This window comes from Lipophrys pholis (genome assembly GCF_963383615.2).
Source record: "Lipophrys pholis genome assembly, chromosome: 20".
NCBI lineage: Eukaryota > Metazoa > Chordata > Actinopteri > Blenniiformes > Blenniidae > Lipophrys > Lipophrys pholis.
The window spans coordinates 19887766-19914474 of NC_137648.1; the positions used below are offsets into that span (position 1 = coordinate 19887766).

General features: G+C 46.1%; 1 protein-coding gene across 1 annotated transcript; it reads right to left on the minus strand.

Annotated features, from left to right (window-relative positions):
• Positions 1 to 873: 873 nt before the first annotated feature.
• Positions 874 to 26617, minus strand: stk17a (serine/threonine kinase 17a). Its single transcript, XM_080489905.1, has 7 exons — positions 26009 to 26617; positions 14719 to 14931; positions 6291 to 6438; positions 5421 to 5547; positions 5263 to 5311; positions 3681 to 3860; positions 874 to 2796 (listed from the first exon to the last, which is right to left on the minus strand). The coding sequence occupies exons 1-7, from the start codon at positions 26197 to 26199 to the stop codon at positions 2445 to 2447; spliced, it is 1260 nt and encodes a 419-aa protein (XP_080346031.1). The 5' UTR covers positions 26200 to 26617; the 3' UTR covers positions 874 to 2444.
• Between the last annotated feature and the right edge of the window lie 92 nt (positions 26618 to 26709).

Consider the following 26709-nt stretch of genomic DNA (forward strand, 5'->3'; position numbering starts at 1 on the left):
CCTAAAAATCCGTTAGATTAGTTGTGTGACATGCACAGTGATCAGCCATAACATTATGACCATTATAAAAATAAAAAAAAACTTGTTTTAGTGGGATGGAAGAAGAGAAATAGAAGTCACATAATGAAAATAGAACATTATAATTAATAAAAAAATTATAGGGACAATAACAAAAAAGAAAAAGAAAATGATGCGTGATTGCTTGACTGGCTGACGATGTAAAGCGCAGTGACATGACGAAGCAAAAACAACAAACTGCTTCCTGGGAGAAAGACAGTGGTGTCTCTTCCCTGCTGGAAATTAATAGTGAGCAGGTCAGTGCTGCCCTCTGGTGGACAGTTCTGGAGACACGTTCATCCTTCATTCGGACTACCAGAAGCTCCCAAACGTGTGTTTGTTGGGGGGGGGGTATTGGAGTAAAAATGATTGGAAAACACAGAGTACTTCCTGGATACGTCATCAGTCCTTCACAGCACAAACACATCGAGGTTTTTTACACGTTTCAAGTGAAAACTGTTTCAGAAAGGTTTTATGTTTACTGAAGGGAACATAATCAGGGAAGGTCCTGAGCTTTCGTCACTCACAAGCCACGCCCCTCAAAGTCGAAGCCACGCCCCCCGGCGCCAGAACGGAGCTAAAAGTTTGAACCTGAGAGTGAAAGAACGTTTTGAAGGTGGATTTGAATGTGAAAAAAAGATATCCTAATCTAAAAACATTAAACCTGCAACTGACAAAATAACACCTAACATTTTACATATACATATATATATATATATATATATATATATATATATATATGAGAGAGAGAGAGAGAGAGAGAGATTAAAACAAAGATAAAACTCTTAGAAACAAAGATAAAAACGACTTGATGTGTCAGTTTCAGTTCTTTATTTACAACGCAGCAACATTCATGTACAAAGTTTTGTGGGAGGAAATGAGCTTAAGTTTATTCTGAACATGGCAACAAGAAACAAGACAAATCAGAATCAATATCATGTTTTGTAATGTGGAACATTTACAGCTTTAACCTACAGGGGGCGCCACATTCAGAGCTACTCAGGAAATTCATGCCTGATTCCTCTTTACAGCCGCATGTTGCTTCATGTCCGATGTTCATAGAGGAAGTGAAAGAGAAGACAGTTGGCAGATATTCTAGAGATATCGGGAGCAGAATGGAGGAGAGTACCAGGAGTAAAGAGGGATCAGCTGGAAGGGAAGCCAAATGGCTCGAAATATGTGTTCATCAAACCAGCTTGCTCGCGTATTTCTGCATTTCTAATTCTCCTTTATTCAGACGGAGAAGATGAAGTTTCTAGAACTCATCCAGAACTTTTAAACCTTTCAGAATGAAAGATTTAATTTGAAGAAAAAAAAAAGAAAAAAAGAAGCTGATCCCGTCTCTTTAAAACGTCTCCTCACGCTTCACTTCACAGAGTCACCCAAGCATCGGGTGTTTGTAGTTTGACACCAGCCTCCCTCCGCAGTAAGTAACCCCCAAACTCGGCAGCTTGAAGCAAATTTCATTCATTTAGTGAAAATGTAAATTTTACCAGAAGAATTTACACTTTCCAACTGAATTTATTTGGAGAACCACTGCTGGGACCTTCCGCGTCAGACGTAAGAAGTAACTCGCATTCATGTACGACGTCTTTGGATCTGAAAGGATGAATGTCTGATTTCACGCAGTTGAAACAAAAACAGATCGAAAGACAGCAGATTATCAGTAATAAATCCAGAGAATCCCACCGCCACCAACTAAATCCCCGTTTAAGCACGTTTCAAGTGAAAACGAATAATTTTTGCATTTTCGTTTTAGAAAAGTTCCGTGTCCATACGGCGACGTTTTGAAAACGATGTCCGTTGACGCGGCAACGGCAGAAACACAGGAAACGAAGCTGTTTCCGCGCAGCGTCGTCGTGTAAACGGAAAACCACAACGCAGCGCAAGTTTCCCGTTTTTCACTCGAGAACGTCGAGCACGAGATGAATAAAAACATGTAAAAAGACAGTGAGCGTACATTTAGAGGGTGACCTGTTCTGAACCTCCACCAGGGGGCGATGGAGCACGTCACGTATTTAAAAATAGTTTTTTTTTTGTTTTAGACAAACAATTCGTAAAGACTCAATTTTCAGCGCTATGAATACAAAAAAAAATCCGGAGAATGAGCTCTAACTCGCACACTAAACTCAACCAGAGCAGAGCCCAGTGTGTGTGTGTGTGTGTGTGTGTGTGTGTGTGTGTGTGTGTGTGAGAATGATCTATCTGCTTATAAATAAAGGTTCCAGAGAGTTCCACAGAGTGTGAACAAACACTAACAGCTTGTTACGGAGTTTATTCTTCTTATTGTGACACTAGCTGTGTGTGTGTGTGTGTGTGTGTGTGTGTGTGTGTGTGTGTGTGTGTGTGTGTGTGTGTGTGTGTGTGTGTGTGTGTGTGTATGTGTGTCAGTAGATGAACTCTCCAGGCACCTCCTGCAGGGAGCTGAACGGCTCCTCGAACTTGAAGCGTTTGGAGACGGCCTTCTGCTCCGCCGCCAGCGCCTCCTTCTCGGAGGAGGAGCGGCACTGACCCAGAGCGTAGGCCGCCATCACGATCAGCTCCTCCGTCACCAGGCTCCCCGCCCCCTCCTCCTCCTCTTCCTCTTCCTCCGGAGCGCCGGTGCTGCTGGGAGATTCGGGGCTGGACGCCTCCTCCTGCTCCTCCTGCTCCTCCTGCTCCTCCTCAGACGGAGCGTCCTCTGGCGGTGACGGCTGGAGCCAGGCGTGTTGGAGACACTGCTCTGCTGTGGCCCGCTCCCTGCACACACACACACACACACACACACACACACACACACACACACACACACACACACACACACACACACACACACACACACACACACACACACACACACACACACACCCCAGTCAACAGGCTGCGTCAACACACTATGTACACACTTTATACTGCATCCCTATTTTTGTGGTTGTCATATATCGCACAGTGTGAAACCTGATGCTAAGTTTTTCTACATTTACTGAAACTGTAGTTTATTAAGTTTGAAAACTACAATGAAGAATAGCTAAACATTTTAGCCGTTTTCGCCATGTTAGTCATTTTGTACATGTTAGCCGTTATAGCCATGTTTGCTACGGTAACCACTTCAGCTATGTTAGACGTGTTAGCCATTTTAGCCATGTTATGTTAGCCATGTTATGTTAGCCATTCTAGCCACATTAGCTCTGGTGGCCACGTGAACCATTTTATTTATATTAGCCATTTTAGCCATGTTAGCTTTAATAATTTTACCAATGCTTTTTATAGTAGTTTTAGTTATTTTAGCGGTTTTAGCCATTCCCGTCGTTTTAGCCATATGTGCTGTTTTAGCCATGTTAATAGGTTCAGCCATTTTATCCGTTAAAGCTATTTTAGAAGTTCGAGCCATATGTGTTCTTTTATAGTAGCTTCAGACATTTTAGCAGTTTTAGCCATTTTAGTCATTGCGGACGTTTTAGCTGTACGTACTGTATAAGCCATTTAAGATGTTCACTATTCCTTTTTGAAGTTCTTGACATGTCAGGATGTGATGTGATGTTTATTTTATTCCCAGGTTATGAGTTTGCGTTGGCTATGAGCCCCCCCCCCCCCCCACTGTGGGTTTGAGTCCCCGCTGTATCAGTGCAGTGTGTTGGACTGACTGGGGCAGTTTGCGCAGCAGCGTCTGGATGAAGGACACGGCCGCCCGGTCCAGCTGCTGCAGCTCCTCCTCGCTGTAGCTCACGTTGAGCTGCGAGATGTTCAGGAAGGTCTCCTGCTTGTCCTCGCCCAGGAAGGGAGAGATGCCGGTGAGCATCACGTAGGCCAACACGCCGATGCTCCTGCGGGGCGACAAGGGGGGGGGGGGGGGGTAGCTTAGCATCACAGCACATTCACGCAGCAGAAATGCCAACTCAAACCTCTAGGGGGCAGCAGATTGGTGCAGTGGTCAGTACTATTATGTCGCAGTGGGAAGCCTCCTGATCTAAATCCTGCTGGAAACTTTTCTTATATGAGGTTTGCGTCTTCTTCTTCTTGGGCTTTGTGGGTTTTTCTGAGGCCCAGTTTCCATGACGACGGTTCAAGTGAAAACGCATCGTTTTTGTCTTTTCGTTTCAGAAAAAAAACATACGCTATAAACATTAACATATGAAGAACACAGACATTTTAGTGGACAGACCACTAAATTCGGATCATAATTACGGTGACTGTGAAAATAAAACTGCCAAGTTGGATTGTTATTATGGTGACTGTCAAAATAAAATGAGCAAGTCCAGGAGAATATGGACTGGGAGCCATGACACCACGGAGGAAACAGTGTTCTGACTGTTTCTCCTGAGCATGTGCAGAAGAAGTATTTACTACGGCCGTGGTGCTCATGCGCAGCAGCAGCATTTGCACCGTTTAAATGACAGTAATGTGTTTTCAGTAATGTGTTTTGTGCTACTATGAAAACACTTCTGAGGATAATTTACAGAATCTCAGTGAATCCATGACACCAAGAACTGAGGCAGCAGCGAAGGTCAGGGAAGGATTTTCCAACCTGCTGCTGTCGAGCACAATGAGGTCAAAGAATCTTTCTAAGAAACTGTCTTCACAACTCTAAGGACATCCTGTAGACGGTAACACCCGTCCTGTTAAATGTCAGAACAAACAAGGAGTCACGTTCTTATTTACACTGTGGAAGCGCACTGTGGGTTTAAAACACTTCAGTGCTTCTGCCAGCAGGGGGCGCCAGAGGGTCCTGAGAAGACCAAGCCACAATGAAGGTGGATGAAGGCAATCGGGGGAGACTGACAGTTTTTATCACGCTCTTAAAGAGGAGTGAGCTCTTTGAAACAAAAACTTTCAGGTTTGGTAAAAGATTCATTTTTGGATTGTTTGTAGCGTACTTGGGAAACATTCCAATTTGTATTTTGGTATTACTTCACCAGAACAACACTCTGGTTTACGTAGTTTTGTGTTTCCTGGCAGGTATCTCAGTTAGGTCGACGGTTCGATTCCCAGCTTGAGGGTGTGTGTGTGTGTGTGTGTGTGTGTGTGTGTGTGTGTGTGTGTGTGTGTGTGTGTGTGTGTGTGTGTGTGAGGCAGCTCCGTGTGTGAATGAGTGAATGAGCCTTGAGAGAGTAAAGAGCTTTAAGGCTGCTAAGCTGAAAAAGTCCATCATGCGATCAGATTAAGAAAGGAGCGGTGTGACCGACGCATTGAGTGTCGGGTTTAATCGAGCGTTGGAAACCGTCTCACCACATGTCTGTCGCCGTGCTGATCGGCTCGTAGTCCAGGATCTCAGGAGCTGCGGAGCAGAGCAGAGATATTGAAGGTCATCACTCTGTGATCGGAGGGTCAGAGGTCTGTGGTGGTCGGGGGGGGGGGGGGGGGGGGGGGGGGGAGCTACGACTCACCCACGTACTCGGGGGTCCCCATGATCTCTCGCAACTCCTGGTGGCTGCTGACCATCCTGGACAGACCGAAGTCCACGATCTTGATGTCGCCCAGCGGCGAGCTGCTGGTCAGCAGGATGTTCTGAGGCTGAAGGGACAATGAGCACGTTAAGATCTGGAGGCATTGGAGGAGGGAGGACATTGACAGAAGCTTCATCTTTAAAAAGTAAATGTTTTAACGCTTTATTTAGGTTGTTAGAATCAAATAAGGGCGTCATGGACGAATGGCTCCAACAAGCTTCCATCGACCTCAGACTGAGGCTGAGCTGTAAAGATGTGAGCCTTTACCATGTTGTTGGAAACCCAGTTGACGCAACTTATGAAGTGAAAACGGATCATTTTTTTGCATTTTCGCTCCAGAAAAGCGTCGTGTTTTCCTGCCAACATTTTCAAAACGATGTCGGTTTCCGTGGAAACGATGTAGTTGGCATGTTTTGTAATGAAACTACACACACACGCCGCAGAGAACAATACGTTATGAAATTTAACAACGAGAGAACGCAGACTTTCTCATGGACAGACGACCAAGTTGGATTGTATTACGGTGGCTGTCAAAATAAAAGTACCAGACCGACTGACAGTCGTGACACTCTGGAGGAAAAAAAGCATTGTTCTGATTGGCTCTACTGAGCATGTGCAGAGGAACTAGTTACTACCGCCCTGGTGCGAATGCGCAACTGCAGCAATTCCGCCAAAAAAGTAAAATGTTCTGTGGCTCCTGATTGTTTTCCGTTTTCTCTAACGGGGTTTCAGTGTGAGACACTGGGAGAACTCCTTGAGCTTCATCAGTCGGTTGAAGATCAGGTTTAATTCGCGGGCGTGCGTTCTGACCTTGAGGTCCAGGTGGACCACGTTGTTGCGGTGCAGGAAGGTGACTCCCTCCAGGATCTGCCTCATGAGCCTCTTCACGTCGTCCTGGGTGAAGGCCTCGTCGTCCCGCTCCGACACGCACTGGTTGAAGATCTCTCCTCCCGCCGCGCTGTGAACACACAAACACCCTCCCGTCACCCGTCGGACCTCGGAGGCTCATTCTGTTTAGGCCGCAGGAAAACCAGAGCGCCACACAGGAAACCCAGACCACACCTCGGGGACGCGGTGGGAAGAAACCGCCCTCGCCCCCCGTCGGCGTGACCGGCAGAAATAGCAAAGCTCCGCCAAATATAGCAACCCAATTAGGAGCTGGGGCCTGAATGAGGCCGTTTGTGAGTGTTGACTGATCACTTTCTCCTCACGTGAAGGAAACAGGGTCGTGACTGTGAGTGGAGCCGCCGCCCGGCTTCGGCTTCATTTCCTCTGACCTGAGATCAGCTGAGAGGAAGGGGGCGGCGGCGGGAGACAGAGGCCAGTCAGGAATAGACAAGGCGTCCCTCAGGGCGCCGTGAAGTAGGCTTTATCTCACAGGGGGAGGGTGGAGAGGCTCACTTTGATTTTTCAAGGTGAGGAGGAAGCCGATCCAACTCGACTGAGGAGAACGGAAAGTAAAGAGACAGTCAAGTGGATTCCCAGAGGACTCCACCTCAAAGCCGAGCCTCAGACTCTGACTTCACTCTGTTTGTAACCAGAGTTCAAACGCCGCAGCTTTAGCACGGTCTGTAGCCTTCAGGCCCAGAACAGCAGGTTTTACTCCACTAAACACCTTTAACCTTCAAAATGAAAGGAACACAGCTCAGAAAGTTGTAGATACACCTTTGCTGTTCATACAAAAACTACATCTTAGAACAGATGATATCTACTCTGAACAGAACCTGTTGGGGTAGAAGGAGGAAAAAGGACAGACGGACAGATTCAGCCCCCGATTGGACGCTGCCAATCCCGCCAGGATGTCTCTGATATCGAGTGGATTTCAAAATCTAATTAAAGTTACATGTCGTATAATTGGTGCTGTAGATTTTTATTTTGTAGATTTCTGTGGATATTACTGAAACATCTCACGACCTGAGGAGTTGACGTCTCTTTATGTCTTTCGTTTCCCGTGCGGCTGACTGGGATCTTCTACATAGCTTCAAAAACCTCTGGTCCTAGAACTGCGTCCAAAGCTTTTTGTTCGGTCTTTACTGTTTATTAGCGGTTAATAAAAGTTATCGTTGGTCATTTTCACAGCAGAAGGCGAGAAACGCTCGGCCTCAGATGTAAAGAGGGATGTCCGGTTTAAGGTCGCGCCCTTTTAAACACTGCGTAAATAAACAGAAGCGAACCAAAAACAAGCCTGGTTTCCTAGAGGACGGTGGAAAACCTTCACACTCATACAGGACTTTGGTGATTGGCTGTCAGCGAGGGGACGTGAGCTCTGAAGTCATGGATTTTATCTGAATACGATTCAGGCCATGGTGGAAAACGATTGGCTGCTAATCCGTACCAGCATTTTGCAGACACACACACACACACACACACACACACACACACACACACACACACACACACACACACACACACACACACACACACACACACACACACACACACACACACACACACTCACACACACCTGGCCACATAGCTGCTTGCTGCACGTGCAATCAACAGTTGGAATGAAGGTCCATTCCTCAGAGGATCAGACAGAAGCTAATCCGGTCTGACACACACACACACACACAGAACAACAACTAAACACTTCCTAATGTGCCGATCGTGCTCCGCATCAAACCACACTTGACACTATGATGGATTGGAGTCCGATCGGGATGATTCAGCCATGAAACTCAACTTGATGCGGCCAATGTAGCGCTCATGACCGCTGACGCTGAGAGGTACTCGTGAGTGAAAAGAGACGAGTGAAAAAAGTAAAAGTGTTTTTTAAAAAAAAATTATTTACCCTAAACTAAAGGTCAAGTCGCATGTATTGCGGGCGACTTCCACGAGTCTACCGAGTCACGAATCTGCGCCAGAGGAAGCGCCATCGCCAAAATTCTTTTTTTCTCAAACTCCGTCTTCTTTCCCTCGTCACTTCGACCAGATTTAGTCGTCTCCTGTTGCACAGCCACGCGACATATTGATCGGCACACGCCGACTTGTGTGGCGTCCATCGCGCTAAGAAATCGGAATCGAGCATCAAGACCTGCAGTGTGAACGTAGCCTGTTGATGCCACCTGCTGACGCCTTCGTTACCTGTTGGTTTTTCAAAAAGAGGCACTGGACGATGCTGCTGTGTGACAGGATGACAGATTCCAAGGACACTTGGGGGGGGGGGGAAACAAAAAAAGAAAGGGTTCTGGAACGACCGTCGTAGCCTCAGCAAATGGGTCATCTCCATTAGTGTGACGCCAAACAAGAGTGTGTTACCCCGCAGCGAGAGGTCCAGGGTCACCCGGGCTCGAGGGCGCCCAGCGTGGGATTGGTGGGTCGCTAATGTAATTAATGAAATCGGTGTCAGAGCGGTGTTGTGGGAAAAGATCGATCGGGCTTTGATCAGCGGACGTTACGCTCAAGCTCGGATGACATGTTTTCAAAAAGGCAAAGAAAAGAAAACATGCGAGCTGACCTATATAATCCGCTTCATACACATCGCCACTGCGACGCGTCCTGGAGGGGGGGCTGCTGGGTCGTCCAACGGGGAATGAGGGAAGTTACTTTTCGACGGTGCGTGACAGTGAGAGACGGACCAGTGAAGTCAGAGTGAGGTCAAGTGAAAGGCTCGCAGCGGCCATTTGTCCTGCACTCATCATGTATGCATGTGTGACTGGACCCCCCCCCCCCCCCCCGATAATGAACCCACATTCATCCACATGTCTGCAGGCTGACATCACCGGGTCATGTCGGTGTGGCGGCATGGGGCAGAAAAATGATCCCCTGGAGATCAGCTTATAAAGTGTGTGTCAGACGCTGATACTCATGACCAAAACCAAGAACTTCGTCACTGACAGATGAATAAATCTGTCTTCCCTGATTCGTTTGGTGTTTGTATCAGCCAACCTGTGAACTGAACCGCCTTTTTAACGATTTCAAGTGAAAACGCAAAATTTCCGCTGCGCTTTGAGTGTCGACAACAATGCTCGGAGCCACTGAAAAGTTTTCGAAAACGACTCCCAAGGTGGAACTTTTTGAAAACACTGCACATGTGACAGACCATAATAATGTCTGTTTACTCTCATTGCTAATGTTTATATCATATTGTTCTCTAAGGGCATGTTTGTGTGGTTTCATTACAAAGCCCACCAACAGCGCCACCTCATGGCCTGGCATGCTGCTACATCTTTTTCAGAATGTTGGCGTGTGACGTGAAACGAAAACGCCAAAACGAACAACTGAAACATCACCATGTAAAGGGCGTCTTAGTGGCTCCCTGAAGGTAAAGAAATATTCCGATCTTTTTATTTTGTTGGCCAAAAGACTCTTATTTTATAGTTTGAGGTAACAAATGTACTTTTTAAATCGTCGCTTGTTTGCTGGTTTTCATGGCAGATGAACGAACTGAATCCAGGTAAAAAGTGTTAAAATAGAGCAGAGAGACTTATTTGCTTTCACTGCTGACGATGCTGGTTTACATTTTTGTTTGATTTATAACTAATAAAGTTATGTTCAACACGTTTTCTTTGATACAACAAAACAATGTAAAAGATCTGAGGCTGGGTTAGAGTCACGTTTAAAGTTAGAAATGTTCTAAAAGTGATTCACTACTGCTGCAGAGCGAGTCACACTCTATAAATTAGAGATGGCAGTCACCTTTTTAAAAAAATTCAAGAGTGCTGTTACACTGAGACGATCCCGTAGGTCTGAATGATGCGTCTTTTTTACAACGAGACGGACGTTTGGTGTAAATGATCTTTCACTGGTACTCCAGTGTTAGGATGTGTCTTATAAGTGAATACATTTAATAATGTAGGCCGCGATATGACGTCTGCTGTGTGCAGATTGTACGATGAAAACATGATGAACCGCAGCCTGAGTCGACGTCAACGCGCAAGAATAAAACGCCGTAAGTCTACGGAACGGAGCGCTTTATGCGTTTAGAGAAAACGAGGTGGAGGAAAATATGGACGTAGTTGTGGCTCGGAAAAAGAGCGTGAAGCAAGTACCGGTGTTGCGGCGGTTCAGTACGTCATTTCATACTGCGCTTCGATTGGTTAGTTGGGCTCCGTTTACACGACAACGTTCCAAGTGGCAACACCTTTACTGTTTAAGAAGAGTGTTGCGTTTATACTGACGGCGATGTAGTTAGCCTGGCCACGAGGGGGCGCTGCTGCTTGTTATTGTGATGAAACCACACACGCAGATGTTTGCGGAGAACAATACGCTATAAACGAGAGTACCTGTCATTTGTAGGGACAGATGGCGAGTTGGATGCTATCCAGGGTAATACTAGAATATGGACATGTTTGTTAGTCATGAACTATTTACCATGGTGCGCAGGCGCAGTAACAGGGCTCCATCGCCCCCGACTGTCTCTGTGGCGGGGACTTGCGGGCGTGAAAGAAAAGCTGGTATGAGAAAGTGACGTTTGCAGGGAGTGCTGTCGTGTAAACGGACCCCCAAATATGGTTCTACTCATTTTTGTGATCGTGTAAACTGGGATTTAGTTGACGGAAGTCGCGGCAGCAGCAGCAGTCACCACCACCCAGAGTTTCTCTCAGTGTCTGAAGTTTATTGCAGGTTGTTCTTGAGCAAAGACCAAGACCAAAGAGACTTTAGACGGTAGATGGTTTGTTTTCCCCCCTGGTTCACAGTACATGGTGCAGTTACTGTGTATTTCCAGCTCAGAACCATTCAATACGAGGATCTGTGCAGTTTCAGAGTGTGAATATTAACTGATGGGTCGATGTGACCCCGGCTCCATGTGGGCGAGCCGCCACGCTTTGACCAGTCACGTGCGCTCGTGCGGCTCAACTGACATAATGAACTTCCAGCTGGAGCTCGGCCAGCGATGAGGCCACGTCCATTTTCTGCCCCCCCCCCCCCCCCCTCCGTTTTACACTATCCCTTCCTCTGTCTCTCTCCACACCACACCATGAATATCTTTGGAAGAACCCCCCACCCCCTCCTTCAATCCTCCTTCATTACCATTTGCCCCACTGCCCGAAATATCCGTCAGCTGCCGGATGAATAAAAGACGGTGAAAAAAAAAAAATAGACAGAAGAAGCCAAGACTTGTCGACCACATGCCTCCATAGAAAGAATGGAAGCATTCTGCTCTATTTCCCTGCAACATTGAAAACAGAGGGAAGTATAAAAGGACGGGGAGGAGGAGGGAGGATGGGCTGAATAGACGAGCTCTTCTTTTCCTCTGGCGTTCATTAGTGGGCTGATTGAAGATATTAACGGTTTTACAGGGAGTCTTATCCCTTCAATCAGCTATTTCTTATTGTCACTATTGGTCCTTGTTAGTGTAGCAGTGAGTACTATCCTCATTCAGGCTAGGGCAGTTAATTCGGGGATTATACTGCATGGACAATGGCTGGGATTGGGATTATGGGCTGAGGTGGGGGGCAGGGCGCCGGAGCGTTTAAAGGGGCATTAATGGGATATACTTATCGGGGCAGATTGCATTGTGTGGCATGTGCTGCCGACAGCTCGTAATCCAGTAAAACGGTGCGACTACGGCTACGTTATGAACCGATGCTCCTTCATGAAGGACATTTCACTGTGACCGCTGCCGTGCACGCCACAAGGACAGAAAAGTACCTCAACGGTGTGTTTCAATAACCTACTTGATTGAAAAGACAAAAGCAAAAAAATACTTGTAAAATAACTACAATAATAGAAAGTGCCTCTAATTTGCACCAACAGTTATCGTCAATGGAAATGTCGATGCTCTGAATTACTTTCCCAGCTAGTTACATGTTTTTAGAGTCACTTTTAACATTTTTATGTGTCCTGTGCTCTTGAAAATACAAAGATCAGTAGTTGCCTTCTTCTTTCTTTACATGTCCCGTTTAACATTCAGGTGCTGGTCTGTCTGCGAGCCTTAAAGAAAAGCACTGGGGATTACTTTTAAATGGTGAAATAAGTATTGATACCGCAACACTCACGGCAAGTCAAAACGCATCGTTTTTGCATTTTAATTCCAGAAAAGATTGTGTAGCGCGACAATGATGGAAACGGCAGAAACAATGAAAACGGTGGTTTTTCTATAATCCATTAGTAGGTGCTGTAGTTTGTTTTTGGAAGGAAACCACACACACACGCAGCAGAGAACAACAGGCTATAAACGTTAACAACGGGAGTACAGGGACATTCGTATGGAGAGACGACTAAATTGGATTGTTATTACTGTGACTGTCAAAATAAAAGTACCAAGCCACAGGAGAACATGGACTGGGAGTCATGACACAAACCATTGTTCTGATTGTCCATCTACTGAGCATGTGCAGAAGAACTCGTTATGCACATGTGCAGTAGGAGGGTTCCAGAAAAAGTTGCCCCTTTTCACCGTTTGTATGTAACGAGGCTGCACTGAGGAAGTAAGAACAAAAAACTGAATGCTAAACACTCATACGGATGTTAGACCAATGTGCTGAGGACTTTATATGATCACATTGTGCAAATGTTAGTTAGTAAAATGAATTGGTCTATATGAGCATCAATGACAGATGATCCACAGCGTGTCAATACAATCTGCAGCTGTGTGTGTGTGTGTGTGTGTGTGCGCGTGTGTGTGTGTGTGTGTGTGTGTGTGTGGGTGTGTGTGTGTGTGTGTGTGTGTGTGTGTGTGTGTGTGTGTGTGTGTGTGTGTGTGTGTGTGTGTGTGTGTGTGTGTGTGTGTGTGTGTGTGTGTGTGTGTGTGGGAATCAGGTCAAATATGGCCAGCTCATGACCAGTGGAGTGAGATCATCGACAACTGGTGCAGCTACTGTAGTCAACCCCATACATCACGTGTGTGTGTGTTTGTGTGGTGAAAATGAGTGGCGCTCCAGTTGGTCTCCACTCAGTGTTGCTGATGGATTTAACAGATCACACTGCTGTCAGTATGTCAGCTTCGCCTCTCAGCCGTAAGCCACATAGGACACAGGAAACCCAATCCATCCGCGTCTCACAGCACAAACTGTGTGTGTGTGTGTGTGTACGTGTGTGTGTGTGTGTGTGTGTGTGTGTGTGTGTGTGTGTGGGTGTGCATAAGAAAACAAGCGGGGCACATTGTTGGAATAGCCCGTGTTAGCTGGAGCATTAAAGCCTGGCCCGGAGCTGCAGCTATATGTCCCCTTTCACATTTTACCTTGGAGAATGTCACACTGTTTGCCTCCATTATTCACGTACGGATGCTAATTGGATTAGTTTTCCAGCACGGCGCAGTGCTGGGATCAGCTGGTCCTGCGACTGGTAGGGACGGAGCGAGTCATTAAAACACAATTTAAAAAAAACAAAGGCGTCGCCGTCGTCTTCTCCGAGGACTAAAAGTGTAAATATTGCTCCTATTTGAATCGTCTTTATGGGGCTACAGTAACCAGGACTGAAGACATGTGCCACATCACAGCAAAACTCCCTCCAGATGTTGAGGAAACAAACATTCCATCAGCGGTTTGTTGATTCTGACGCCAAAAAGGAAACTGATGTCACGATGCTTCAGGAAGCTCAGAAGTGTCCAATCCAACGTGGAGACGATATGATCTGGTTTCTTACTGGCTTCAGGCTGATTTCTGAGCGATTTTCAGTCTTCAGTCTAGTGTTTGGTCTCGTTTGGCCTGGTTTTAAATCTCAAGTGTGCTCCTACTTCAGTCTTTGCGAGAAGGTCGAGAAAAACTTAAAGGAAGTTGATAATCTGTCAGAAAAGGGAGAAAAGATCGGTCCTGATGGTTCAGGTTCCAACTGTTGTATCCGTTTTCCATCTAAACTGATTTTGGCCTGAATTTGAGCTGAATTTTCCACCATGTCTGACGAGTTTCACTGGATAATGTACCGATCTTAGTCTTTACAAGGTAAACTGAACTAAAATGAAACTAATCTTACTTTATTAATCACCATGGGGAAATTCCCTTTTCCACATTTACCCATCCTGATGGGGGCCAAGAGTCCTGATCAGGTGAAAGTTTATTATCCTTCCTCACTTCTTCCCAATGAAACCTTCTTATAGTCTCTTACTTCTGACTGTTTTTTGACCTGGACTGTGCTTGGACTGTGATTGATTTTGACTTGTCTTTAGAATAGTTTCTCGCTGGTTTGTACTAGTTTCCAGCTGACTCCAGTCTGGGTTGAGTCAAAGTTCTGGCAGAATTTGGCCTCAGATACAGAACCTGTGTTGGTGAAAGAATGGATGAAGGTAGCGTGAGGTGAAGACAATATCCTACGAGTCGTCGGAATCTGTTTGCTTCCAGAAGCGTTGGATACTCACAACTCGAGGACGAGCACCATCTCGGACGCCATCTCGTAGACCTGGTGCAGGTTGACCACTCGGTTGCTCGCCGTCGCCAGCTCCAGCACGGCGATCTCGTGGATGATCTCCGTCCGGCAGTCCTGCCCTTTCCGCCTCTTCCTCATGAACTTGGCGGCGTACTCGTGACCCGTCGCTTTCTCCACGCACTTCCTCACCACGGCAAACTTCCCCCTGGAGGACGAGAAGAGCAAGAACAGTTGAGGTACGGCGTTCATGTTGGAGTTGTCGTTTAGGCCTCTTTAACACAACGCATCGTTTTTGCGTTTTCGTTTTAGAAAAGCTTTGCGTTTACGCAGCAATGATCTGAAAACGACGCCTGTTTACACGACAATGATAGAAAGACTGGAAACGATGTAGTTTTCATGCCAGGCCACGAGGTGGCGCTGTTGGTTGTTTTAGTAATGAAATCACACACACAGACAACAATACGCCTGAATCTGGTCAGACTTTTCCAGATGCGCCTTCAGACTTCTGATTGTCGGGAAGGGTTCATGAGAGTTTTCAGGAGAGGACGAAGCCACTGACGTGTCAAAACCAACTGTTAATGCTGAAGTCTTTTCTTCCTGTAGCAGGCGGTGGCAGCCTTCCTTCTTTCCGCCATGACCCAGTTCTCTGGCAGACCGAAGGCGGTCTCATGTGAAGGGTGCACCAGTGCCCACTGCCCAGGGGAGATCCTGTGAGGTGATGGAGATGACAGGCCTGCATCGTACCAACCCTCCGGATGAAGCTGGCAGTCAATGCTCAATCAATCAGCAGCAGCCCGGCCAGCCCGCCGCGACACGCCGAACCTGCTGGTCCTGCTGCTTTATCAGAGCCGGATTCATGCGGTTTGGACGGGAACGAGGGTTTACAGCAGGCAGAAGTGATCTGTTCCTGAACTGGCCCTCTGATTTATTCTGCGTTGTGTTCAGGAAGCGAGGAAAGCAGACCGTGAAAGCTGATCTATCAATTTAATGTCTGAGAAGAGACGTGGTGACATTTCTAATGAAGTCGGACTGCCTGACCATGTGGACGGTTACCGTGGAGCGGCACAGCAGGAGTCTGCTGGACACGAGACATTCTTCCCTTTCAATTGATTGGTCTGATGGACAATGCACACAGTGTCTATAAATAACTGGGACAGACGCTGAACGCCGACAATATAACACTGTACATGATTTAGACTTGAAATGGGAGCAGGGAACAGATTCAACCCTGTTTGGTTTTTAATTTACTCACATAAATGTCCACATACAGACAAAGAACATTACGTTTTCAGGGTTTGTTTTTTTTATGGTTTTTGGTACTGTTTGTGCATGATTTATTTCTTAACTAACAGACTGGGAGGGGGCTAGTTTCTAACTGGTGTAAACCGGTTGTCTGGCTTGTTTTTTGTCTGGGTTTGAGTTGGTTTCTGAATTGTTTTGTCTAGGTTTGATATTTCTCACAGTTTGAATTTGGTTACATTTTTTTTTCTGGCTGGTTTTCATCTGAATCTGGACGTTTTCCTGGCTGATATTTTGACTAAGCTGGTTTCTGCTGCATTTAGACTTGAGGTTTTTCTTGTTTATGGTTGAGTTTGACCTAACGTATGGTTTGGGCTGCTTCTGGATAATTGTGACTTGAATTTGGTTTGGTTTATTTATTTATGGTTGATATTTTACCTGAGTTTGGGTTGGTTGCTCTTTGCTATTTCCTCTTTTTGGCTGTTTCGACCTGGATTCAGGCTTTCGTTGGTTTCTGCTGCTTGTTTGAGCAAAGTCTGTGCTTGGGCTAGTTTATGGCTGATTTGAACATAGATGTAGAAAATTTTTTTTTTTCCAAACTGTATTCAAAGTTGGTTAGGTAATTTATGATGTGGTGTACATCAGTGTTAAATAACCCCAGACTGCTGCTGTTTCAGGGCAGTGGAAGCCTCCCTATAGATGTCTGAGGGGACACGATCAGACATAGACGATGAGGTTTTTGATCATACCACAGGCCTGAGCCACAGAAGAGACAGCAGGGTGAGGACACAGTGATGAAGACTGTGTGGAGACCCCGAAGGACTGGAATGCGAGCCTTCTGGGTATGAAACTGGGACGGGGCTGCTTCATCCTCAGCTGGCTCCATGTGAGAGTCATGGGGTGCCGTGAGCTACTGACTCAGTGTAGATCTATTTATAAATGCAACAAGCTCTTTTACCATTGAACTTCATTATCAAAGAAACCTAATCTGTGAATTCTGATGTGTTCCCCTCATGAAAACTACAACTACTGCACTTAGTTATTCTACACATGCTCAGTAGGTGGACAATAAGAACAATGTTTCCTCCCGTGTCCATATTCTCCTGAGAGTTGGTAGTTTTATTTTGACAGTCATCGTAATAACAATCCAACTCGGTTGTCTGTTCTATAACCTATTATTAACTCTGCATTTCTCTTAGATTTACAGCAAATAGCCAGACTTTAAGAATTGACTTCCTATTGAATCTGTTTTTCCAACACCAGAAAGAATCAATCTGAATAGTCCATCCAAAGTGGGTCAATCGGGAACAGCTGTCACTTTTATTGAAAACTTGCAGTTCATGTTCTCGCTCTTAGTTTATACTCTCTGGAAGGTCATCCCTCTTGAGTGGTTTTTGCCATATATCACTCGAGATATGATGTCATGGTTCAGGGTCACAGTGAAGTGTTTATTCACTGGTTTGCAGTGTGTGAGTCAAATGATTTCCGTGACACGAAGCTTCAGGAGGTATTTGGGGTGTTGAAGGTCTGCTGCAGCTTCAGATCTGCTTTCAAGCTGCTTTTAAGGACTCTTCCTGTTCCAGTGAGGCTTCCTCACACGAGGCACTCAAAGAGCTCCTTCTGTCCAACACATTGACCCTCTCCGGCATTTCCTTTACATCCTGTTAGCTCTTCTTTTCTCCAGTTTGTGGCCACGCAAGAATATTGTAGGAACCGGTTTCATTTATCGCTGTTCTGTACATAATCAGTGCACCATGTAATCTGCTGTATTTGTGATTTCTCAAGTCTGGATGAAGGTTGCGTTAGTTAAAGAAGCTCGTTATCAGACTTAATCCGCCCCTTTTCAACGTTCCTTGTTTCACCGATCCAAAATGAAAAAGAAAATTTGTAATAAAGTCCATCTTTGTCTTCCATTTACCACAGTGATCTAATCTTCAGAGAGGACATTGTCCGCCTCAGGACAACTCGCTTGCTTTCTGAACACTTCCACTGATTGTGTAGCCACTTGGAAGAACAATACTGGTGTCATCCTTCACATGACCAAGTGCAATTTAGGAAAATAAAAACTGGTTGGTTACCATGGTAACCGACGTTGGCCAAAAAGAGAAGCTTGTTCTGTCTGGCTTTAGGGGCTGTGTCCTTGAAAACACATGGCTGTGTCATCTGCAGGGGCAAGATAATAAACTTCTATGGTCTGAGTCACTTTCGACCTCGTGAGTGAGTCGTGAAGAGATGCCGTGGTTGACTAGCGATGTGTTGGGATACGAAGGGGCTTCAGGTGCGTCGTTCCTTAAAGGGGTCATGTTATACAACTTTTAATCACTCTCATATGATGTCATTGGTCAAAAAACTTTATATTCAAAGTTTCGCTCTTCTCCTTGATTTTCCTCCATTTGAATCTTGGATCATAGGAGCTGCATTCAGAATCTGCTGTGTCTGTGTGAGCTGGACTGGTTCCGCCCACACATGGCCATCTTGGGAAGAGGAGGAAGTATTTCCTCTCTTGGTGCCATGTGCCAAAGCAGAGCTGCCTAAAGAGTATATACGGTTTGATTTCTGATTGGCTCGTTGGAGCAACACACTTTTTAAAGCAAGCCAGGGAGAGAGAGGACAGACTTTCTTCACTTCTGGGGCGTCATTCCAAGTATGGGGACGATTATTACTGTTGGAAAATCATTAGGAAATGCATAATATGACTCCTTTAAAAAATCCTGGGTGAGACCAGTTAGGAATACTGGACCAATCTTTACTTAACAAGAAATCCAACCTCTAAAAGACGCAGTGCCTGATTCAAACAAAGCTTCTGTCTCGTTCAGACTGACCAGAACAGAACGAGAAAGCCCAAGGTCAGCTCAAGGCTCAGCGTATCCTGTGTAGGTGTAGCTATGTATAGATACCATCAAGATCAGGAGCCAAACGTCTGCTAACTTCAGCTAATCTGGACCAAGGTCAAAAATATCTGATGATACACAATATTCCCAGTACAGATACGATGCCTGAACCACACCGAGACAGAAATGCTTGTGTGGGGAGTTTCTCAGCGTGTCCGACACAAAGATGCACCGCAGTGATAATACAGTGACGCACTGCGAGCCTGCAATAAGGTCATCCTTGTGAAATTGATTTCTCCGTTTAACATTTCTCTCCTAATTAATCTGTGCTTGCACCGAGAGAAGAACATGTACCTCTGCGGGGCTTTTTTTTTTTTTTTGTGCCGAGGCAGGTTACCCGAGTTCACTCCCGACACGCTCTTTATTTTGGGCAGATTTCAGACGTTTGAAATGCTGGAGGCAGCAAATAGAAGACATTAAAAGAATGGGGCTGACGTTTCCGACTGCCCTGTGTTATTTTAGCATGCCTCGGGGTGATGGCGATGGTGGTCTGGAGCTTCACAGACCCCTGGAAACGCCGCCGATGCTGTTTGGTTTGGGAGTCTGGGCCTGCTCTTTAGAAACCGTACTGGGCCACCGCAGCCCTTTCTAAAGCCGTGTCAGCACATTTCCAAAGCCAGCAGCCTCATTCACAGACTCCACCCTGAAAGAGGCAGCTTTGTGTGTGTGTGTGTGTGTGTGTGTGTGTGTGTGTGTGTGTGTGTGTGTGTGTGTCCCGGCTTCACTCTCGCAGCCTGAGAGCTGCTGGTTAACGAGTGAGGCCTAAACGACCCGGCGAGGACAGAAACGCTGCGCCTCACGACTTTTTACAGCGTGACACTCAACAGGTCGGACACTTTACTGGGGAGATTGACTCAAACCTTCACATGTGCGTCGTTAGGCCACGTCGTTTTCAAGTGAAAACGCGTCGTTATTGCATTTTCGTTTCATGGCAGCGCCGCGCAAATGATGTCCGCTTACAGAGAAATGGCAGGAACGCCGAGAACGGCGTTACAGCAGGTCTTAGAGGAGCAAACATGACCTGTTTACAGAGTGACGACGTTAATGGCTCGCACCACAGACACGAGGAACTTCGACAATATTGACACAGTGCAGACATCTTCCCGCCCGTTCTGAGACAATAACGCGGCTCGTCAACACAATGAGCTCAAAGAGCCGCAACTGCCTCCGAACAACCAAAATAAAACACGGGATCAAACAATATATTATACATTCATTAATGCTAAATACTTGGTCTTAGACACTTCACTTACCTTTAATGGCTGGAGTTACGGTTAAATGCTGAGCAATGCTTAAGACCAAGAGACCGGAGCCATGGTCCACACTAGGGTATCGAAGATGAGTGCAGTGACGCAGTGATAAAGTCACAGCGCTGGAAATGATGGCGAGCTGCAGCACGTTGCACCAGTTCTCAGGAGAAGCATGGCCCAGTTACGATTGAGTTTGTGTTAAAACATGAACTCGGCTGAACTGGAGACATGAGTTGTGGCACAAAGCTCATTATTTCCTTGTGAAAACCAACACACGGTGAAGATCTTCTACAGGTTTTAACATTTAAATAAAGCTCAGATATCAGTGTACCAACAGCTCAAAGAACTCTATCTGTTCTATCTGGAAAAGGTTCTGCTTTTATTTGCCTTTTGTTTTATTTAAAACAAAATTTTAAGCACATTTTTGTCATTGGAAAGATCATCTAATATTGGTTTGCATTAAATAAATACAATTAGTCACATTAAGATCAAGAAGAAACTTAGAGAAATTTGTTTTTCTTTTCAAATTCTTAACAAGTTTTTTTTAATGTACAAGAAACAATCATCGTGGACTGGAATGTGAGCTTTTCTAGAAAGAAATATGACCAATGCTCAGAACTGTTGTAGAACATCTCACCAGAATCACTGGTAAGCTGTTCATGACAGAAAACACAGAATCAGTTTAATGTACCACCGTGATCGGCAATAGGAGGCTCTTCTTTATCCTCAGCTTGACTTGGGGCTGGATTAATCTCTGGAGAGCAGGAGGACTGACGCGAGTGAGCAATGTTAATCCCACAAAACTGTGTTTTCACCCTCAACAGAAGCAGTTCCTCGCGGTGCTTAAAGCGGTGTCCCTGGTGGAGGCCGTTTGCAGCCTGACGGCAGGGCTCTGTGCCGGGCTGTCAGCCAGGCCCTGGCTGCATTTAATGGAATAAAGATTTTCACTGGCTCCGGGCCAAAACGCTTCCGCTAACGCCAACAGATCCCCCGCGTCCGAACCACCCAGTCGATTTACAGTGATCAAACGCGTCGCTCGTCCCAAAGCCCTGAGCACAGAGGCTGGGTGACCTCCGCTCCAGTGGAGGAGAAAGAATTGATCAGATTTCTGCATTATGCTTCCAATCCTTTCGGTCGTTCATCCTGGTTTCCACCACGGACAAAAGACCCAAAGCTTCTTCCAGGATGGATGTCAGTCACTGGTGGCAGTCATGCAGGGCGCTTGTACACCATGTGGAACAACTTGTGGTAAATTATCTTGCCCAGCAACCAAAACCAGCAACTTTAAGACATCAAGCTTAAGAAAACTGGGCTACAACTGCCCCGGTACAGTGGCATGGGATGGCTCCACGATCCCACCAACTGAATCCCCATCGGGCTTTAGTGCAGCTCTATTATAACAATCTCTACAACCAGGTGTACTGGAGCAGGCAAAAGAAGAAGGGTTACTATGGCAACCGGGGTGACTTCTTACTCTGATAGCCTCCTTTAAATGTGCAATCATGAAAGCTCTTCCCCCCGGACCATATGGGCTAATAAGCAAGGGTCCACGTCTGTCACTGACCCCATCCTGGACAAAGCTTTGGGTCTTAACCAGATGGAATTCGCCACTGACCGTAAAGGAGCTTGGCCGTGGGCCATCTGGGACTCCCACCGCAGAGATATGTTGCAGGGTATTACCTTAAACTCCCCCATTGTAAGCTCCCACCCAATACCTGCATGTGAAGAGTGGCCAGTGTCGCCGGGTTTTTGTTTCTCGCTGCGCACAATGTCGCTCGTTCGCTTTCTCTCAACTTCCTGATCACATCTGATTCAACATCGACTCATTGTTAACAATTGTGGATCTTTCCAGGATAGAAGGCAGCAAGGCAGGGGAACAGGCACAGCGATTGATCAAAGTGAGCAAGAAGCTGCAGCATTGATTCCAGGACGTGCAGGACGTGCAGGTAGCCTCCATGATAGCACCAGGTCCAGGTTCCTATGTCCTGATCTGGAACTGTCTCAATTAAAACCAACATCGGCAAAATTTTCGTTTATTTTGAATCCATGAATGACCCCGTTTTCACTTTCTGACAGACCCGACACGGACATTGAACTTTTTAGACGATAATGTAGTTGTTCTAAGAAGTTCACAGTGAGAACAAACAGGCAGAACACATGCAGGGAGTTCCCCACACAGCAGGAATGCTGGGAAGCCAAACGGTCCCGGGACCGTGAGTCAAACAGCATCTCCGTCCAGGACAGAGGGAGGACAACATCCAAACCCCTTCTTTTCATACACTTCATGTTTTTCATCTGGAGGTACGAACTCGCAGCCACAACAACAGCGTGGAGCCGTGCACGGGCAGACAAAGCCCGCTTTACCAGCGTTAATCTAGAAGTGGGCTCGTGAATGGAATTCCTGCGCAGAGTTCAGGAGGCTCAACTGGAGAGCCGGCCAAGAGTCAGGAGCAGAATAAACACGAGCGGTGTGGCCAGAGGATCGCAGCCCCTTCATGTGTTAGTCCCTGGCGATTAGAACAATGACGTACCGAGCACACCGACCAGAACAGAGCAGAACAGAACCTGGTGGCGGACTGGAAGAGGACCGGAGAGTCCATGATGCAAACATCTCCTCCAAGAACTGAGGCAGCAGCTCGTCAGTTAAACTATTAAACATCGGCCTCCTCACTAGTCTGCGCCAAAAATAAAGTGTTTAACTGTCATCCTCACAACTGTAATGCCTCCGCCTGCCACTAGCCGGAGCTACAGAGCCGTCAGACTGCAGTTCCCCGCCTCTCTGCGGTGGATGACTCGTAAAAAACAGCACTAGGAGATGTCATCTCACTAAAACCAACACGGTTTGTCTGAACGTTCTAGAAAATGAAAAACCAGGAGGAACATCACTGTTTTCAGCGTTTCATGTTTTCAAAATGTTGCCGTGTAAACGTGAACGTTTTCCGAAACAAAACGATGCGTGTTGTGACCGGAGCCGAAGAAGCAGCTTCAGTGGAAGCAGATGGAAAACTGCCGGTTTCTCTTCATCGCTCTTTCCCGCCCGTTCTTTTTGCTTTCCAGATTTTGTGACGTCAGCAATTTTTCTGCGACGTCGCTAAAGATAACTTTGAGCGTTGATACTTGTTGAACCATGTGGCCGTGTGCTGAAGAATCTCCACCAACCGGACGCACAAGAAAGGCAAACCCTTTGCACACAGTTCTGTCATTATTTGCACTCAACTGTGTGAAGTGCATTGAAATCCTCTGGATATACGGACCAGCAGATACTTTTTCATCTTTCTTCAACAAATAAAGTACACATGACAGTTTTGATACTGTAAATGTCACTCTGAGGATCTCAATATGGGCAAAAACAGGTTTGTCCTTTAAAATAACTTAAGTTCTCTGAGGATCAACACCAGCACCATTTGTCTGGATGTTTTTCAAGATAAATCCGAGAGCTTCATTTTTTCCACACACTGGAACTTCAACTCCACAATAGTCACTTTTTCCATATAAAAAACATAAAAACTTCTCCAAGACATTTGAAATATAATCTCACTGCACAGATACGATCACTGTACAAAGAAACACTGTCAAAACAACGTCAGAAACAATGTCCCGTCGCTGAAATAACCCCGAAATACCAGAATAAACCAAACCAAAACATAGTTCCTTCGTATCATGGTCATTTATTTTGGACTTTATGCAACATTGTGGTGGAGCTCGAGCAGACGTCCTGTCACAGTTTTCCAGAAGGAAAAAAACTTTGCGTACCTCTTCAGATTGTCGTTTTTTTTCGACATCTAATCAGATGTTAGAGGTTTTGTGTATCTGTTGTTGACGTCTTTGTGCTTTGGGATTCCGGTTACTTCTCTTCCGGGACGCAGTTTACACACAAACACAACAGAGTTTCTTTAAAGTGGCAGAATTTGATCGTTTTAAAGATTTTTTATTTTTTATCCAGGTGTGATGGAGACCCTTTTAACACAAAAACAAGTCAAATGTATCATTTCACATTTCCACAGCAACAGTGACTAAGATGTCGTCTTGATGTTGGGCCACTAGTGGGTGCTGTTGTTTGTTTTTGTAAAGACGCCACACACACATGCAGTAGAGACCAATCGGCTGTAAACATCAACAATAGGAGAACACGGACATTCGAGCGGACAGACCACCAAGTTGGATTGTTATTACGGTGACTGTCAAAATAAAAGTATCAAGTCCAGGAGAATGTGGACTGGGGATCATGACACTCCGAAGGAAAACGTTGTTGTTATTGACCATCTACTGAGCATGTGCAGAAGTATTGTTAACTGCAGCCGTGATGCACATGTGCAGTAGCATTTCAGAAAAGTTCACTTCTCAAAAAGTTTGTGTTTTCAGCGAGTCTGAGCACCGTCATCTTGTAAACAGACACCCGAAACACTACTCAAGTTTCACGTTTTCACTTGAGACGTTGTCTTGTAAACGGGGGCCTTACTGTTACCATCAATCAGCCAAATATAGTCGAGTGCGGTCGGACTCATGACTCTGACTGAACTAATATGCTGACATGTCGAGAACACACGTCGAATGAAGAAATATCATCTATATATAGCAGGAATCTGTTTATATAACATAGTACTTACCGAAACATTTTAAGAGTTTGGAGTTTAAAAAAGTCACCTTTTCCCTTAAAATTGGCCAATTTGTACAGTTTACCACACAGATGTGACACAATTAAATAATTAAGCATTTTTGTAAAACTTATTCAGGTTTGAGAAGCAAAACGATGTGTGTGTGTGCGTGTGCGTGTGCGTGTGCGTGTGCGTGTGTGTGTGTGTGTGTGTGTGTGTGTGTGTGCTTGTGTGTGTCAGCTGATATGTGAATGTGCACCACGATGCTGTAAGATCAGAGAGGTGCTGCAGATTAATGTAACCTTTTCAAGTTGTTCTGGGGGCGGCTAAGCTCAGTCACAATGTCAGGTCATGCGTCTCACACACTAACACACACGTACACGCACACGCACGCACACACACAGTTTCACAGACGTTATAATTATATATACATTATGATCTAATAATTACCCATTCCTCCACTAATAGTGACCGTTGTTCTCGGATGAAGGAACAAATCCAGCCATTTGAATAAAATAAATACATTTGCATTTCTGTCCCCGGTTTTTGACTGATGTGATAATCATATTTCGTCTTGTACAGATACACTGCTGTGCGTTTATTTAAAGGATTTTCACCTGTATAACATAAATGAGGAAAAGAAACGGAAAAGCCTCATCACTTGGGAGTGAATCCCAGAAGAAAATGTACGGAAGTGTGAGAAGAGTGCATACCCAAAGACAGGACTTAACAATAACACTGCAGCAGGAAAAGCTCGATGTCAACGTGCACGAGCTACAACAACTCACTGAAATGTGTTCAACTGAATGCAAATTCAATGTGAGGGAATTTTCAATGAAGGAATGTGTAATTAACTAATTAAAAACCTTTAATAGATGGACAGCTCTGATTGTTTTGAACCTGGTGAGCATTGTGAAGGCTGCAGAAGCAGAATGGAAAGTGACAAGAGTTTTGACATATTTGTGTGGAAAAAGACACGAAATGCAAAAAGTCTACTTATGAAAAGCTTGATAAAAAAGAAAGTTGCCTAAATTTTGATATGTTCAGGTTATAGAAAAGGTTATTACGCTATAATTTCAGTTCTGTTTGGCCTGACAGTGTGAATCTGGGCTCAGTTGAATTTGACAGTTCCGGATGTCGCGGGTTCGATCCCCGCCTTGGACTTAGACTGAACACCTTAAAATGCGTAAAGTGTTTATTTTTCTGTAGTTTGTCAATAATATTAAAAACAGAAATGTAAAAATGCAATCGATAAAATAAACAGTTTAAGCTTAAAGCTGCGATGAACCGTGACAGAGGCGTCTCACCTGCCGAGCTCTCTGCCGGGGATGATGGAGTAGTGGTCGGTGAACGGCTCCGTCCTGATCGGGGTCTGGATCTCGGACAGCAGGCCGGTGGGCGTCTTGGCCCCCCGGGTCTGGCTCGGTTCGGCCGCCGGGCTGCGCTGGAAGCGGGTCCGGCTCCGCGGCTCCCCGCTGCGGGGACACTCCGGGATCATGGCGGTCAGAAACTTTCACAAAACTGCTATTAAAAGGACGAGGGCATCCGAACGGCAGCTGAAGTCTCACAGTCCGGGGCTACACGGTGGATGTGGAGGGAAATACCGCGGGTGGGCTGCTCATGTTGGGGAAGTTCAGCCGGAGCTCCGCTGCCTCTCTACCGGGGCTCCGCTGCCTCTCTACCGGGGCTCCGCTGCCTGCCTCCAGGCGCACCGCTCCCTGTCAGCCGGGGGCTCCGCTCGCTGCGTCCCGGCGCTTCGCTGACTGTACACCGGCTCTGCACTACCTGTCCGCCGGCGCTCGGCTACCTAAGCTCCGCTGGTTGTCCGCCGGCTCTCTACTGCCTTGTCTCCAGGTGCTCGTCTGCCTCACTCCCCGCTCTCGGTCGCCTCTCTGCCGGCTGCTCGCCCTCTCTCCGGGACTGACCTCGGCTTTCCGTTACCATGGCAGCGCCGAATGATTGACAGGGGTACCGGCCAATGAGAGCGCTTTGCAGTTACGCGTGAACG

Coding starts and splice junctions, on each gene's coding strand:
- stk17a (XM_080489905.1), bottom strand. CDS start 26,199: ATGATCCCGGAGTGTCCCCGCAGCGGGGAGCCGCGGAGCCGGACCCGC. Junction 6,439..14,718: donor ATGGTGCTCGTCCTCGAGTT/GTGAGTATCCAA, acceptor GTGTGTTCACAG/CGCGGCGGGAGGAGAGATCT. Junction 5,312..5,420: donor GGGGACCCCCGAGTACGTGG/GTGAGTCGTAGC, acceptor TCTGCTCCGCAG/CTCCTGAGATCCTGGACTAC.